Source organism: Anticarsia gemmatalis, chromosome 14 (genome assembly GCF_050436995.1).
Source record: "Anticarsia gemmatalis isolate Benzon Research Colony breed Stoneville strain chromosome 14, ilAntGemm2 primary, whole genome shotgun sequence".
NCBI lineage: Eukaryota > Metazoa > Arthropoda > Insecta > Lepidoptera > Erebidae > Anticarsia > Anticarsia gemmatalis.
In genome coordinates this window covers 4,991,950-5,006,654 of record NC_134758.1, presented here as the reverse complement: position 1 = coordinate 5,006,654, position 14,705 = coordinate 4,991,950, and the positions used below count along the sequence as shown (strand labels likewise).

At 34.9% G+C, this 14,705-nt stretch overlaps 3 protein-coding genes across 3 annotated transcripts; 1 reads left to right on the top strand and 2 right to left on the bottom strand.

Moving 5' to 3' along the window:
- Positions 1-444: 444 nt before the first annotated feature.
- On the bottom strand, positions 445-3,116 carry LOC142978234 (esterase FE4-like). The gene is made up of 3 exons (XM_076122585.1): positions 2,831-3,116; positions 1,051-2,336; positions 445-793 (listed from the first exon to the last, which is right to left on the bottom strand). Exons 1-3 carry the CDS (start codon positions 2,963-2,965, stop codon positions 622-624), a joined length of 1,593 nt encoding a protein of 530 aa, XP_075978700.1. The 5' UTR covers positions 2,966-3,116; the 3' UTR covers positions 445-621.
- A 5,584-nt stretch (positions 3,117-8,700) lies between these two features.
- LOC142978239 (10 kDa heat shock protein, mitochondrial) lies at positions 8,701-9,312 on the top strand. The gene has a single exon (XM_076122590.1). It carries the CDS (start codon positions 8,832-8,834, stop codon positions 9,141-9,143), a length of 312 nt encoding a protein of 103 aa, XP_075978705.1. The 5' UTR covers positions 8,701-8,831; the 3' UTR covers positions 9,144-9,312.
- On the bottom strand, positions 8,786-12,011 carry LOC142978237 (glucose-fructose oxidoreductase domain-containing protein 1). Its single transcript, XM_076122589.1, has one exon. It carries the CDS (start codon positions 11,833-11,835, stop codon positions 10,633-10,635), a length of 1,203 nt encoding a protein of 400 aa, XP_075978704.1. The 5' UTR covers positions 11,836-12,011; the 3' UTR covers positions 8,786-10,632.
- Positions 12,012-14,705: the final 2,694 nt, after the last annotated feature.

Genomic DNA, 14,705 nt, shown 5'->3' with positions numbered 1-14,705 from the left:
AGATACAAAGCAATATCTCAAAATTGGCAAAGAATTTAACATCAAAGCAGACTATGACCCTGTCAAGATGTTTATATTTGAACAAACTTAAATACTTACGAAAAAGAAAAGCTGGTACAAGGTGGGGCATTAGAATTCGATCATAGGTGGGATTAGTTTCCTATGTCAGTCAAGGGCATAAGGAACACTGCGAAATTCACGACGGGCCTATACCGTTGCGTGACTAAAACTAAGTAAAGATGCCTATACAACTAAAGTTTGAGACTTGAGCTACATATATTATATTAATGTTAAATTAAACAAAAATTTCGTAAAACATTTTTTTGTATAGGCTTCTGTTATCGTAACACGTAGTAAATAATAATAGGTAGGCATACTATTTTTGATCTCAAAATCGATTCTCGAAACAGTAGAAGCACAATTCGATAAATGTGCATAGGGGGAAAATTAATAGAACAATAAATATTTTATTATCACACAAAATAACGTGTTAATTTGCTTTAATTAGGTACCTACCTAAATATATTATTTGTATTGTTGAACATATACTGGTGCTAATGCTAATAAGTTATGTACATACGCACCTATATTTTATTAAACTTTATCAAATTATTAAATAATTTATTTTGACCCATACTTGTTTCCATAGATTTCCTCATAGAGTTTCATTCTTTGCGGGTATAATTCGTGTTTCATCTTTAAAGTCTTGTCTATGACGAGACAAGAAACGCCTTGCTCTGCTACTGGCTCCCATTTAGTGGTGATCACATCATCTGTTACTGGCGTTGGATTACTGAAATATTAATTGACATTTTAGTATCCAAATATAGTTAATTAATAACAGTAATAATTGGCGTATTGGGGAGGACCTATAGAATGATTGTGATGACATATAGAATGTTAGGAAACTATAAGTACAGCTCATTTAATTTCTTATTGAAACCACTACTCTCTATCCGCTGTCTAGCTGACCTTCTTACATTACTTATAGTATTACTATCAGAAGGCGAAAACAGTAATGAGTAGTAGATACAGAATTTTTTATCTTACCCATATTTCGCAAAATTGGTCCACAGCGTATTCATAACATTACGTATCACTTTATCAGTATCAGTGACCGGCGCGGTCATTTTATCACTCTTTATAATGTAGCCCCCGTCATCACCGTGACACGCTCCCTCACGTTCAATGTTGTGACATTTCTTAATGTAGTTCAAATTACCATCGTAAGAAAACTCAAAAAAGTACACGGGATTCCGCTTTGCTATTAACTTAGCTGCGACATACACGCCACCAAAGAAATCCGCATCCGTGAAGAAATCTATGGCGTACGCATCGTCATCTTTGTACAACTTTTCACCCTCCAAATAATTTTGTTTTAATTTTAATTCTATGTTTTCCCTTTCTGTACTGTCTATGTCGAATGGAAAGTAATCGACAAAACTCTTTTCTTTAACAAATTGCTCCAATCTTGGTGCCCCGTGTGACACCATGAGCAGCCCCTCTCGTGTGCAGCACCCAGTAATATAAGGCACTCTGGCAAATTCGCCTTGCGATAGTAATTGATAGGGTGGCTTCGCTAAAAACGGCTCCCAATCACCTGGCTTTTCTACAGTGGGTACAAAACCGAAATGAATACCTCCTTTAAACTTATCTGTCGATAATGCCTTCATAGATGCAAATATCAGTTCACTCGTAGACAGAGTTTTTAAATATTTCAGTAACTGATCATCGTCTGCTACCGTTTTTCCTTCCTGAGTTGGAATCTTTAACGCCAGTTTCTTGACGTCTTCATTATGAGCCCAATGCAGCAACGAAGATCCCGACTGAGCAATAGCTTTATGGAAAAGACCTTTAGCCATCGGTGACAAAAGCAAATACTCTACAGACGCGGCTCCAGCACTGACGCCAAAGATTGTCACATTGCCCGGGTTACCGCCAAAATTAGCTATGTTTTTCTGAACCCATTTCAACGCTACAACTTGATCCATCAAACCCATATTGCCGGGAGCGTCTTTACGATCTAAACACAAGAAGCCGAGTATGCCGAGTCGGTGATTAAGGCTGACAATGACAACATTTTTTTCAATTAGATAGTCGGGTCCATGCGCTGCGTCGTCTGTGCCGTGACCGAAGAGAAAACCGCCGCCGTGGAAGAACACCATGACTGGAGCCAACTCCGATCCAGTTGTGGGCAATTTCGGAGTATAAACGTTAAGATACAGACAGTCTTCATCTCCAATAACAGTATTTGTTTGTCTATCATACTGAGCGCAAATGTTACATGTTTTAGTCCCATCTCTAATTCCTTCCCATGATTCAGCTGGCTGCGGGACCTTAAAATAAAGAAAATATTTAAGTAGTTGACCTCGTGCGACCCGAGGAAGTAAGTAAGCACATTCACTTCACCTTGCGGCTGCGTTTTGAGGAAGCGAATCTTTAAACAGGAAGTGGGCATACTTATTGAAAGGTAAACTAAATATGGATGACGGTCCGAATGTATTATAAGTAAAAGTTTTCAGAGAAAACTACAAAGTTTGCAAAATATATTCTACAGCTCCATACTTGTATTTTAGTAAGGCATAAATAGATCACACAAATTAATGTTATCTACAACATTAATTTGTGTACACACAACAGTAACTGAATAGATACAATTAGGTATAACGAGTATATACAAAGATAGATAAATAAATTAGCTTTACATAACGTTATATTACATCTTATAAATTATAAGTTGTGCACAACCAAAAATAAAACATTGCGACTACTTAGTACCAAGGTAATTGTATCAAGTAAGGTCATTCACATTGGTAAGCCGGTTACTTACAGTAAATCTTAAATCCCCAATAGGGGGTTTCGCATAAGGTATTCCCTTGAAAGTGTAATACTCAAAATCGCTGTAATTTTTAGTCAATTTGCCTTTAATTTTACCCTGTGTAATTTCCACTACAGTCTCCGACATTTTTATGAGTTGTTTTAACTTTGTCAACAAGAAAATGTTCTCAAATAAACACTTCACTGCTGCTATTGTCAATATTATCACTTGACAGACTACAACCGGTGTGCCAAGATAAAATTCAATCTATTCAGCGCTGTGTGAACGCAGTGGTGTGCCAAGGGTACTGAGGAATACCTTTCACTTGTAGTGTATTCTTAGTTACCACTACGACCACTAGATGGCGCTATTACAAATAATTTAGTTATAAATAAAAGATTTGGCATTTTTAGAATAATTTCTAAAAATCTGAGTAAGTAGTTACTATCAATGTTTATGTTCTTGTTCAATAAATATGGTGCTCGGTAAATCAAAGATTAATATAACATTGTTGTGCATATAAGATTGACCCATTGAACAATGTTGAAAAAGTGATGTTAGGTACCTACCTACTTACCATTATATCGTGTAATAAATCAATAAAATATTTATCACACTTGTGACTAAATATACTAATAAGATTTTATGATAGAAATACCCATCCACTGCTACAGATAAATTGATAATTAGAATCGGCGATCTCTACGAGTCCTCATAGACTAGTGCAGAATTACTTGTTTTGCTACTATTTTATAATCTTTAAAGAGATTAATCATGGCATATCTTTGTATCGTTACGAATACTTGGTTGCCTTATTTACCAAGTAAAAACAGTACATAAACAAGAAATCTAGACGAAGACGACAGCTTGTTTTTCTGCAATATAAACTGTCTAATTTCTCATAAGAATTCATCAAACAAACCTAACGTCCAAATTGTTTGAATCATATTCTTTGTTTCGGGCCACAATTAGAACGCTTCACCAAACTGATTCGAATCCCGCGCAGGCCGAGATAGCCGGATGCGCACCTGTGTTCCGTCATGTCGTGAGAACCAACCACGATCTGTGACGCAAACCTGTTCTCGATACACACCTCAAATACTCCAAGCTATTTTCGACTCTATCCCTTTGAAATAACGCTTAAGAATAGTTTATGATCGGTATTCATAACATTGTTAAGTTCATATAAGGCTATACAGAGTTCCCTGTTATGCTATGTTTGTTGTGTTATTTTGTACGCTTTTAACATCCGTGCTATTATCGCAACTTTTTAATGTAGACTGGCCATGATTTTTGCATTTGCGTCTTGCAACAATTTTTACCCTGTATAATAACCATAATTTATATGAAAAGTACAAAGCTGTGCAATTACACTGATTTCAGACAGATAATTGAAAAACAATATTGCGTGCCCGTAGGCTGTGGATTAGTATAATTCAGCAATTCGCACGACAAAGCTCTAAGACGCGGAGGTAGCGATAATCAACAAATTTCTCTTGGATACGCAAATCACAGTTTGTTAAGTACAACAAAAAGTGGATGTACAGATATTTATTTGGATACAGACCAGAGAAAACTTTATTTTTATATTATTACAGGTACGATGCAGTAACGTACTAACGTCCCAATTCCTAAGGAATTTTCCGAGGCGATGGTTTTATGATGGACCACGTACATATCACTGGTTGCTTAGGTAGGTACTTACTTCGCATTGATGTCCTGTTTTAGCATGTCCTCATAGTCACCCTAATCGTGCACACGTGAATAGTTTGCGAAATGCTGTATAGTTCGCCGTGTGAACCCGATCACGATCTTTTTACGCTTTTCCACGGCGCTCGGCGGCAAAAAAAAAGCGATTGAATTATAATTAATTGAATAAGCTTTAGATTCCCAAATTCCTTTCAGCCAATTTTATCTATTTGTACATACCAATACAATAAAATTCGTGTGAAGATATCGGCTCCTTTGAATTTTGGGAATGTTTGCAAAATAAACCCTTCTGCAAAACAGCCTTTTTATAAATGTAATTCTAATCGATGGAGTGAGTTCGTCTTATTTTTTTATTAATGTTTCTAGTAGGTACCTCCTTAAATATTTTTTTATACTTACTACTACTAGGTATTGGGCTTTGAGAATCCTAAAATATGTTACTATCCTCAGACTGCATAAATAAATAATTTCCTAAATGATCTTTTACGACTTTTTGTTTGAAAAAGACTACTACCGCACTAGGACTTGCTCTTGCGTTGCGGGGACTTTTACAAACATACAAACAATGGACACAAAGTACAACCAGACCCGAAACAACTATTTGTATAGGTATTTCACAAATATTTATTCCATGTGAAAATTCGAACCCACAACCGCTCGATGGTTGTGGCGTGGTGACCACCTTAACCTCTGCGCCACGGAGGCCGTCAAAATCAAACGCCGTCTCTTGATTAAGCAAGTTCAAGGTACTTAAACTCCGATATTATATTAGTGCCTGTAGCCGCCAAAATATTTTCGGAACAATAAGAAATCGAGTGTCAATTAAGGATTCAAGAGCCGTCAAAGCATATTCGAGTTGGACAATGGCGGCAGGGCCAGGCTGCTTTCATGTGCCCGCGCATACGCAGAGGCAGCCATAAATCGCGATGCGCGCCTACAACAGTACAGCGCAGCTTCTTTTGTGTGGAGTGACTTTATTCCACGTACAGACAGTAATGTGACCGTGTGTGGGTGGTGCGGCGTGATTGTGTGTACAATTGGTGCGCGCGCAGGTGTGTCCGAGACTGGACGGCGCCGGCGCACATTCCTTCGGCGGTCACGGCGCCGCAGACCGACTGCGTACTTGATGATTGCGGACACGACTCATGCGCGTACTCAAATGACAAATTATTCTTAAAATATCTATCTCAAATAAGTTTTAGTGAAGTTTTCGAAGAGAATGACGCAAATTTAGCATACAATGAATTTAGCGAAATGTTTTGCATGTTATTTAATTTATGTTTTCCACTAGAACATATAAAAATTTGCCATAAAGCGAAAACAACATGGAAAACCAAAGGTATTGTAATCTCTAGTAAAAACAAAAGAAAACTTTACGTGCGTACTAAACTAAACAACAATCCTCCACTTAAACTTAATTATAAAAAGTACTGCAAAATATTTAAGCGAGTCACAAAACAATCTAAACAGCTTTCTAATATCAAATATGTCAATGACAGTGAAAATATCACAAAAGCAAGTTGGAACCTAATAAAAAGACAAACTCAGTCGACAAATGAAATTAGAACTACTATAGATAAAATAATTTACAATGAGAACACTATCACATCACCTGAGGATATAGCAACATCTTTCAACAATTTATACATAACTCAAAATTACAAGGTTTGCAGTCAGACAACATATACATCTGAGATAAATAATAATATAAATAGTATATTCTTATTCCCGGTAGATAGTGAAGAAATTATTACAATAGTAAGAAATTTAAAGAATAAGACTAGTACTGGTTACGATAACATTCCTATAAATATTATAAAAATAAGCATAGAATATACAGTGGATGCTCTAGTACATATAATAAATATCATGCTTGAAACAGGAGTTTATCCCGATAAATTAAAGACAGCCATTATAAAGCCACTATATAAAAAAGGCCCAAGGCACGACCTTAACAATTATAGGCCGATTGCTTTGTTGCCAGGTTTCTCAAAGATATTTGAAAAAGTAATTCATAATAGACTGAGCAATTTTTTATCTAGTAATGACATATTGAATGTCAACCAATTCGGGTTTCAAAAAAGAAAAACTACATCTCTAGCCATATTTAAACTTTTTCAGAATATATGGGATAGTATAAATAATAAACGGCGATGCTGCGCGCTGTTTCTAGATATGTCGAAAGCTTTCGACTGTGTGAAATATGATGTTTTATATAATCAGCTAGATAATATAGGTATACGAGGGATAGCATTAAAACTAATCGAATCATATCTAAGCAATCGATGGCAGGCTACAGAGATAGAATTCTACGATACTTCTACGAAAACAATGACTAAAACTCAGTCAAATTTTGAAAATATGTTATTAGGTGTACCACAAGGTAGTATCCTTGGTCCACTTTTATTCCTTATATATATCAATGAGCTCCCCAACATAACAAGACACCCATGTATCATGTACGCTGACGACGCCACTATTTTCATCTCTAATATCAACCTAAGCGATCAAGAATTCGAAAGCGAAATAAACAATACTCTATACACAGTAACAAATTGGCTTAGCACTATTAATCTCAAAGTTAACCTAACAAAAACCAAAATAATGCAATTTAGAAACTACAACACTAAATCAATATCCTTAAACATAAACGAACATGATACAAAAATAGAAGAAGTCAGTCAAATAAATTTCTTAGGGATCACACTAGATCAACACCTAAATTGGAAAGATCATCTCCATAAAATAAATAAAAAAATCTCCAGCTACTGCTACGTAATATCCATATTAATTGAAACTACATCTATTTCTATAGCTATGTCTGCTTATTTCGGTTATGTTTATCCGCTACTGACATACGGTGTAATATACTGGGCAAATTCCACCAGCATACAGTCGACATTTCTTTTGCAAAAAAAATGTTTAAGAATTATATATAATATTCAACCCACTGAGTCCCTTAGAACTGTATTTAAAGATAAGGGTCTACTTACACTTACAGGAATATATATATTAGAATTATGTCTATTTGTAAAAGGTAATACTGAAATATTTAATTTTAAGTCTAACACGAGAACAAACATAAGAAATAAATATAAATACAATATAAATTTGCCTATCATAAATAATGTTATATATCATAAGAGTACTTATATCACAGCTATTCGCGTCTTTAATCACCTTCCTGTGAGCATCAAAAGCTTAAACGGAAAGATGTTCAAAAATACTCTGAAGAGATGGCTAGTGTCACATGTTTTTTATACCCTTCGCGAGTTTTTCGAAACTGAAACAGTTTAAATAGTGTGTAACTTATTATAGTAATACAAAATATTATATTATATAAGATAGAATAATAAGTAAATGTACCCCTAAAAATTTGCAACACCCGAAATGGGTAACTGTTGAAACTATTATAATTATAATAATGTAACAACTATTGTACACAGTTTTTATGATGCAATAAATATATGTCTATGTCTATGTCTATGTCTATGTCTATGACACTACGACAGAAAGCCTAAAATATTGAATTTAAATTAGGTGGATAAACAAATATAATAACTCAATGTACCTACCTAAATAAATGCTTACAGAAATATCATGTTCACTACTTCCTCGACAGCTATCAAGATAAATATCACGCGTAGGGGTGAAATTTAGAGATAGATACGAATGGTAACGCTTCTGATTAAATAAAATACTAGCCACATTTAATAAAATTAGCACTCTCGGATAACTTCAGAACAGTAATAAATTTCATGGTTTAACCAAATCAGACTTGATGACAAGATGATCGAGACAGTGATATTTTGCCCAAAAGGGTTGCACGAGATGACGAATCCAAGAGAAGCAGTATAAATATATCAAATTGATGATTTTCAAGCCTTGTAACGCCATCTATGTGATATTTTAAACGATACTAACTGTAGGCATGCTAATTATTTTGGCTACTCGATGATAGAGGGCGCTGTCGTCTAGAGCGTCACTAATAACAATTAAATAAATGTAACTTTATTACAATTATTGTAATTGAAATAAATATGAATGCTTTTTGAAACTAACACTGATCTTTTCTGAAATAATTAACGCCGATCAATTTGCTATTCGAGTATATTTTTAACAAAACTCTAGCAACACTAAAAACGCATGGACAAAATGAGATGAATGAACTTTTGTCAAAATCTCACTCAAAAGTACTATCAGTCGCCGGTACGAACTCGAATATTCTAGACTCGATACTGCCAGTCAGTTCGTTCATTTGTTTCTGCACCTTTTGGAGTATATTTTATTAACTGAAGAAAACATGTCTGGTGCCATGAAACGTTTGATTCCTCTGCTGGATCGTGTCCTGATCAAAAGGGCTGAAGCTGTTACAAAAACGGCCGGCGGCATCGTGATCCCCGAAAAGGCGCAGACCAAAGTCCTACACGGAGAGGTGGTAGCAGTGGGACCTGGCTCCAGGAAAGACAACGGTGACTTCATTCCAGTCCTCGTCAAGGTTGGCGACAAAGTTCTTCTTCCCGAATACGGCGGCACCAAAGTGTCCCTTGAAAACGATGAGAAGGAGTACCATCTATTCCGAGAGTCTGACATTCTGGCGAAGATCGAAAACTGAACTCAGTGGTAGCTTTAATTTTGGTGATTCTGATTCTGTTAGTCTTAAAATTTAGAACTCGTAGTGAATGAACAATATGTGATTGTGTAATATGATAATATGTTGTGAGAAGGGATATTGATGTTATCTCCGTTGCATTTCTTATTATAAATTTGTTACAGAAAACAAACTGTTTCATTTATAAACCTTATATTTTATCAAGTTACTATTACATCAGAATACATAACCTAAAATTGTCTATTGAAGCAATTTGGTATCTTTACATAACCTCAAAATGTTTCTAGAACTTCAAATACTGGAACAAATAGTCATAAAAACCTTTCATGATAACTAGAATTGAAAATTTTATCTTGTATTGATAAGCTCTTCATTTACCTAGGTTTCTGCAAAAACTTAATTCAATATTGTGGAATAACATTTTGCATGGGATTTCATAACCATCATCTTAAAATACAGCATTTTCATCAGTCTGTACATTCAGCATGCACAATATAAATTCAGAAACAACAATTTTATGCTTGTATTTTCAAGGCTATTGGCTGAGGCCAAAGTGTGCTGTATAATAAATAGACAATCAAGACAACAGATAGTCCCTCCTCAATAAAGTTATTGCTATTTTTTATGTGGAACCAAAACTTGTTCTTATAACAATACAATATGCAAATTATATTGTGTCTATGTAAAATATTAACAGCAACTTCAATTTTCTGATTGAAGAATAAAGTATTGCAGCAGTATTGAAATTACATTTGAACTCTTTTAGGAACTATTAAAGAGATGAGTAACGAAAATAAGACATATATTTAATACAAAATATCATTTATTTAGCACTAGTCATTTTTGTACAAGTTTAACTTTTCTCACTACAACCTGATCTGACCACTTACTAAACATAAATAAATCACAGTAAATACAATATCTTGAGTAGCAAACTAATTAAAATTATAATGGACTTAGCTAGATTCAAGCTGATAGACTTTTCTATACATAAAAATATATACATACATTCATCACAATTTTTATACAATTACATACAACATAGAATGGAATGAGATAGACCACAATATCAGATACTTCAAAGAAAAAGTTGAGACATTCAAGAGTAGAATTATATACCTAAATATTACATAACATTGCTACATATGCAAAAGTCGCTGTGTTAAAGCAATTTTTTTTTTGCTTTTAAAATATGTAAATACTGACTTTTGCATGTGCAGCAATGATAATACAATCATGGCAAGCATTAAAATAATATTATTTAATAAACATCTTAAGTACAAAAAACTAAGCACAAAGATTACTAGGCCTTGGAAGTTGTGACTGACTACATTGAGAGATTATTTGTATGTTAATACTGCAATAATTTCAGATAGTGAACCTTAACAACTAGATACTTATTTGACTATAATTATATGCAACATAACTAATGTGCTTACAACAAAAAAGGTACATTATAATGGCATATGAATACATCATTAAAATGCATGAACTATTGTAATGATATGGCAGTGCGTCTCACTGCGGCTGACAAGGCTGGGTTGGGGTCTGGAGGCTCAGTCAACAACTGTACAGATGTCCAACAACCATCTTCATTTGACTGACGGAGAGCTTCCATAGTTGCTTGTACTCTTTGCCCATCCTCAAAGGTTGCAGCAGCTTTCACTGGTTCTTTTACCCAGTCCATTTGTTCTTTGACAGGTAGAAAAGCCTCCTTCAATGCACTTATCATTTTGCAAAGACCTTTTATGTAAGGCTTAGGGACAACACTAGATGCACAACTCAAGTCTTCAACATCAACATATATCACCTCCTCTTTGTCGTGGGGCCTTTTGCCATCATCTTCTGTTATTTTACCATTTGGTTTATGTAATTTGCCATGCAAGTCACCTCCTTTCACAACCAAGTAGCCTTTCTTACTACAAACATAGATTTCTTGGTTAAAGCAAGGTCCAGGCAGGTGGTTATTCAATGTAGCAGTCACTAACAAGCCTTTATCCATTTGTAATTGGAATGTACAGAAATCAGGGGCAGTAATTTTTCTTATACCATTAACTTTGCTTGTTTCTTCTACAAAAGTCCTTAATACTCCATGCACTTTAACCACTTTCTGTCCTGATAGATATGAAACTAGATCTATCACATGACTTCCCACTAGTGTGAGTGTACCTCCTCCCATAGTATCGTCACACAACCAGTTATATGTGTCTCCTATAAGTGGCCCCATCTGAACTCTCACATCTACTAGAGTTAGCTCATCAGGATTCCCCAAGTAGCCTTCATGAATACATTTCTTCATGTGACTGAAAGCAGGTAAGAACCTCAGTGAATGATTGACTATGGATATAAGTGTTGGGTAGTACTGAGCTGCTCGCACCATTTTCAGAGCTTCTGCTTGACAGAGGCCGGCTGGTTTATCGCACACCACATGTTTGCCGATACCGAGTGCTTTAACAGATATCTGAGCGTGCAAATTCGGTGCACACACAATAAATACTAGGCTTACATTTTTCTTCAACAGTACATCATCGATTTTATTAGTGAAAAATGGGATTTTGAGTTCTTTTGCAGCCACCTCGGCTTCCTGTAAAGTCACGCCCCATATTGCTTCAACTGGAAATCCTTTTTCCCGTAAAAATGGCACTAAAACTTTAGCAATAGCCCCAGTCCCAAAAACCCCAATTCCCGGTAACATTATTTTATATTATTTTAAGTCACTTGTTTCAGAGACGATTTTGATGTTAAACCGAAACAACCTCCAAATTTACATTCAGCATATTTGTTAATGTTTTTGTCTTGTACGTTTATAAGCCAATACGGGACAAAACCACATAAATCACATAACAAAAACTTGTACGCGGCGACACACTTGAAATTAGATCTAGAGTTTGAACTATTTCCAGCAAAACTTTTTATCGATAGTATTTTTATTTATTTAACAAAAAAGTTTACAAAATAATTCTTGGAAACTTTAAATAATGTTTGATGGGTTTTTCTTAGTTTTTAATTCCCACCAATACAGTTGCAATTAAATATATAAAAAGAAAAAATAGTATACACCGAAAATTTATTTTAAAATCTTTATTCGAGTTTATTTACAATATAGACAAATCTTGAAGTGATAACATTATATCGATCAAAGATATCGATAAACAAATGATACACCACTACACCAGAAGTGTCAAACTCATCTGTCATACTTGACGTTTATACAATCCAGTGCTACCATTAGTAATAATATAAAAAATTGTTCATAATTTTTTGCCAAAATCATTGTTTCAATTTGCAGTTTAGTCATAGTACCTATATACGTTTAATTAATTTCACTTAACAATTAACTTTAGTCACTCCCATTATTCATCATCATCATCATCTCAGCCGGGAATCGTCCACTGCTGGACAAAGTCCTCCCATTATTATTAAACCAAAATACGTGTACACTAATATTCAATATGAATCGTCGTTTGTGTGACAGGCCTTTATTAATCATGCTTTTATTAATCCGAGGCAATGCTCTATACTTACCTGACACTAATACCGCTTCCAATAATATTATTAATCTTATCCACCAATAGGGCTCCTTACATTCGTACACCTTTCTTAACAGGGTACCTTACGTGGAATCTTACTTATTAAGATATTGACAGTTCCTAATTGTTTACAGGGAAATTAAATAAACCTACCTGTTTGTGTACCTATATGTTTTGGAAGTCTATACACAAAATTTAAGTGCAAAATGACGCATCTTCCTCGAATTGATTAAGATAGACACTTGTTAATATTTACTGAGTCAGTACCTTATTTAAGTAGGTACTTTTCCCGCAATAACAGAAGATCCCTGCAATTTTCAAATTATTAAAAGATTTTAGAATAGAAGATTGTGTTTTATTTTATTGCTTACGTACCTACGCAAATATGTACTCACTGAGCGCGCATTGACTTCCTTTAAGGACACAAGAAGGGTTGCAATATGACCAGCAATTAACTTTATTACTGTAAAAAATATTTATAAGGTAGTTTTCCTCAAGCTAGGTACCTTAAAATATACCAAACAAATAGAAAAAGTTATGAAACCGTTGCGTCATTTATCATGTCCGTAAATTCTTAACATTTTTGTATTTAGAGATATCGTGCTATTAATTGTATACGTGTAAGTGGAACAAAGAATAATATTTATTGAGTAAACAGTAGGCAGAGTCGTAAGTCACATTGTATGGCGCTTAAAACGAATCACTTTTCGTCGGAGCGGTTAAATTCAATGCTTTGATATCCGCCACCTGGACAATGTAGGGTTGCTACTGCACATACAACTTTAATATTATTTAATTTGTAAAAACATACTATTAATTTAGTATTCAGCTCAGCTGTGGTCCGAGCAGTTCATCTTACGACGACTATAGACCAGAGGTTTACAGGTTCGATTCGATCGAGTCGTAGAAAGTGCTATTGAATTTCGAGTAAAACTTTCAAAAGTACGCGTAAAAAAAATCCAGGGAATTTGATTTGGCAATAGTCTCGCCTTCTATTTTATGGGACCTACATAATTTTTGGAGAAAATTAACTGCTTTCCGATTCACTTTAAACAGACAAAGTTGTAAAAAATATATTCCGCAGACCAGTTTTCGCAAAAGGAAAATTTGCCCTATATTTTAAATATACTTTGAACTTATTATATAAATTTTCAGCGTCGCAGCAACCCTAAGTGCATCCTATTTGCAGCAATTCTTCTCGGCACCAACAAAAACACCTCGGCAGTACCGATCACCTCCACAATTAGGGCTGACTGACGAGCTTTAAAGAAAATTAATACTCTTCACCACAGTTAGAATAACGACACAAATCATCAAATGACAAAGTGTCTGAACTTCGATTTTTATTTGACCATTTTTTTTTCTTATTTGTGTAAGAGTCCTTCCGCAGTTGAAACAGCTTTTGTAATCGTATTAACAGCATATAACTTTGAAATCTTTTAGGTAATGCTGTAAAGAAACAGTTCGATTTGCTGTTATCTCATACATATTTTGCACAGTCTTTAGTTACTGAGAAGGTGTATTTTTATGCCTATTAATTAATGCCATAAATAATAACATAAACATTGTTGCCAAACTCCGGGTCACTTCTGAGAAATATTCAAATCTAAATTAGTGTATTATTGATCTAAATTAAAATATTTCTGAATAACACTTTACTGAGTAGAAATCGAACTCGAGACATCTGAACGGCAGTCGCATTGACTACCAGCCGCGCCACCGAGGCAGTTAAATTTGCAAACAGCCGAAAAAGAAACTCGATACAAGCGAAAGTCAAAACGCTTAGGAATAGGTTAGGACTGAAGTAAGATTATGATGCAAGGGTGAATGCTAAGGGTGTAAAGCACGTGTGTTGTGTAAGTTGGTAAGAAAGTATTATGTGTCGCGGAAGTGTGACCCGGCGAGGGCGGCGTCTGTCAAGTTTTTGTGACGCTCTCTTATGACGGCGCTAATTGCTTCACACTTTCCGAGCTTCGATTCCTTTGACTTTTCTGACGATGTTGCAGATTTAGAATGGAGTTGGTAGGAAATGAAA

Bases quoted from the DNA above. Each gene is read 5' to 3' on its own strand.
- LOC142978234 (XM_076122585.1), bottom strand. From the start codon at position 2,965: ATGTCGGAGACTGTAGTGGAAATTACACAGGGTAAAATTAAAGGCAAA. The intron at 2,337-2,830 runs GTAAGTAACCGG...CTTTATTTTAAG, and splicing joins TTGGGGATTTAAGATTTACT to GTCCCGCAGCCAGCTGAATC. The intron at 794-1,050 runs GTAAGATAAAAA...TTAATATTTCAG, and splicing joins ACCAATTTTGCGAAATATGG to TAATCCAACGCCAGTAACAG.
- LOC142978239 (XM_076122590.1), top strand. From the start codon at position 8,832: ATGTCTGGTGCCATGAAACGTTTGATTCCTCTGCTGGATCGTGTCCTG.
- LOC142978237 (XM_076122589.1), bottom strand. From the start codon at position 11,835: ATGTTACCGGGAATTGGGGTTTTTGGGACTGGGGCTATTGCTAAAGTT.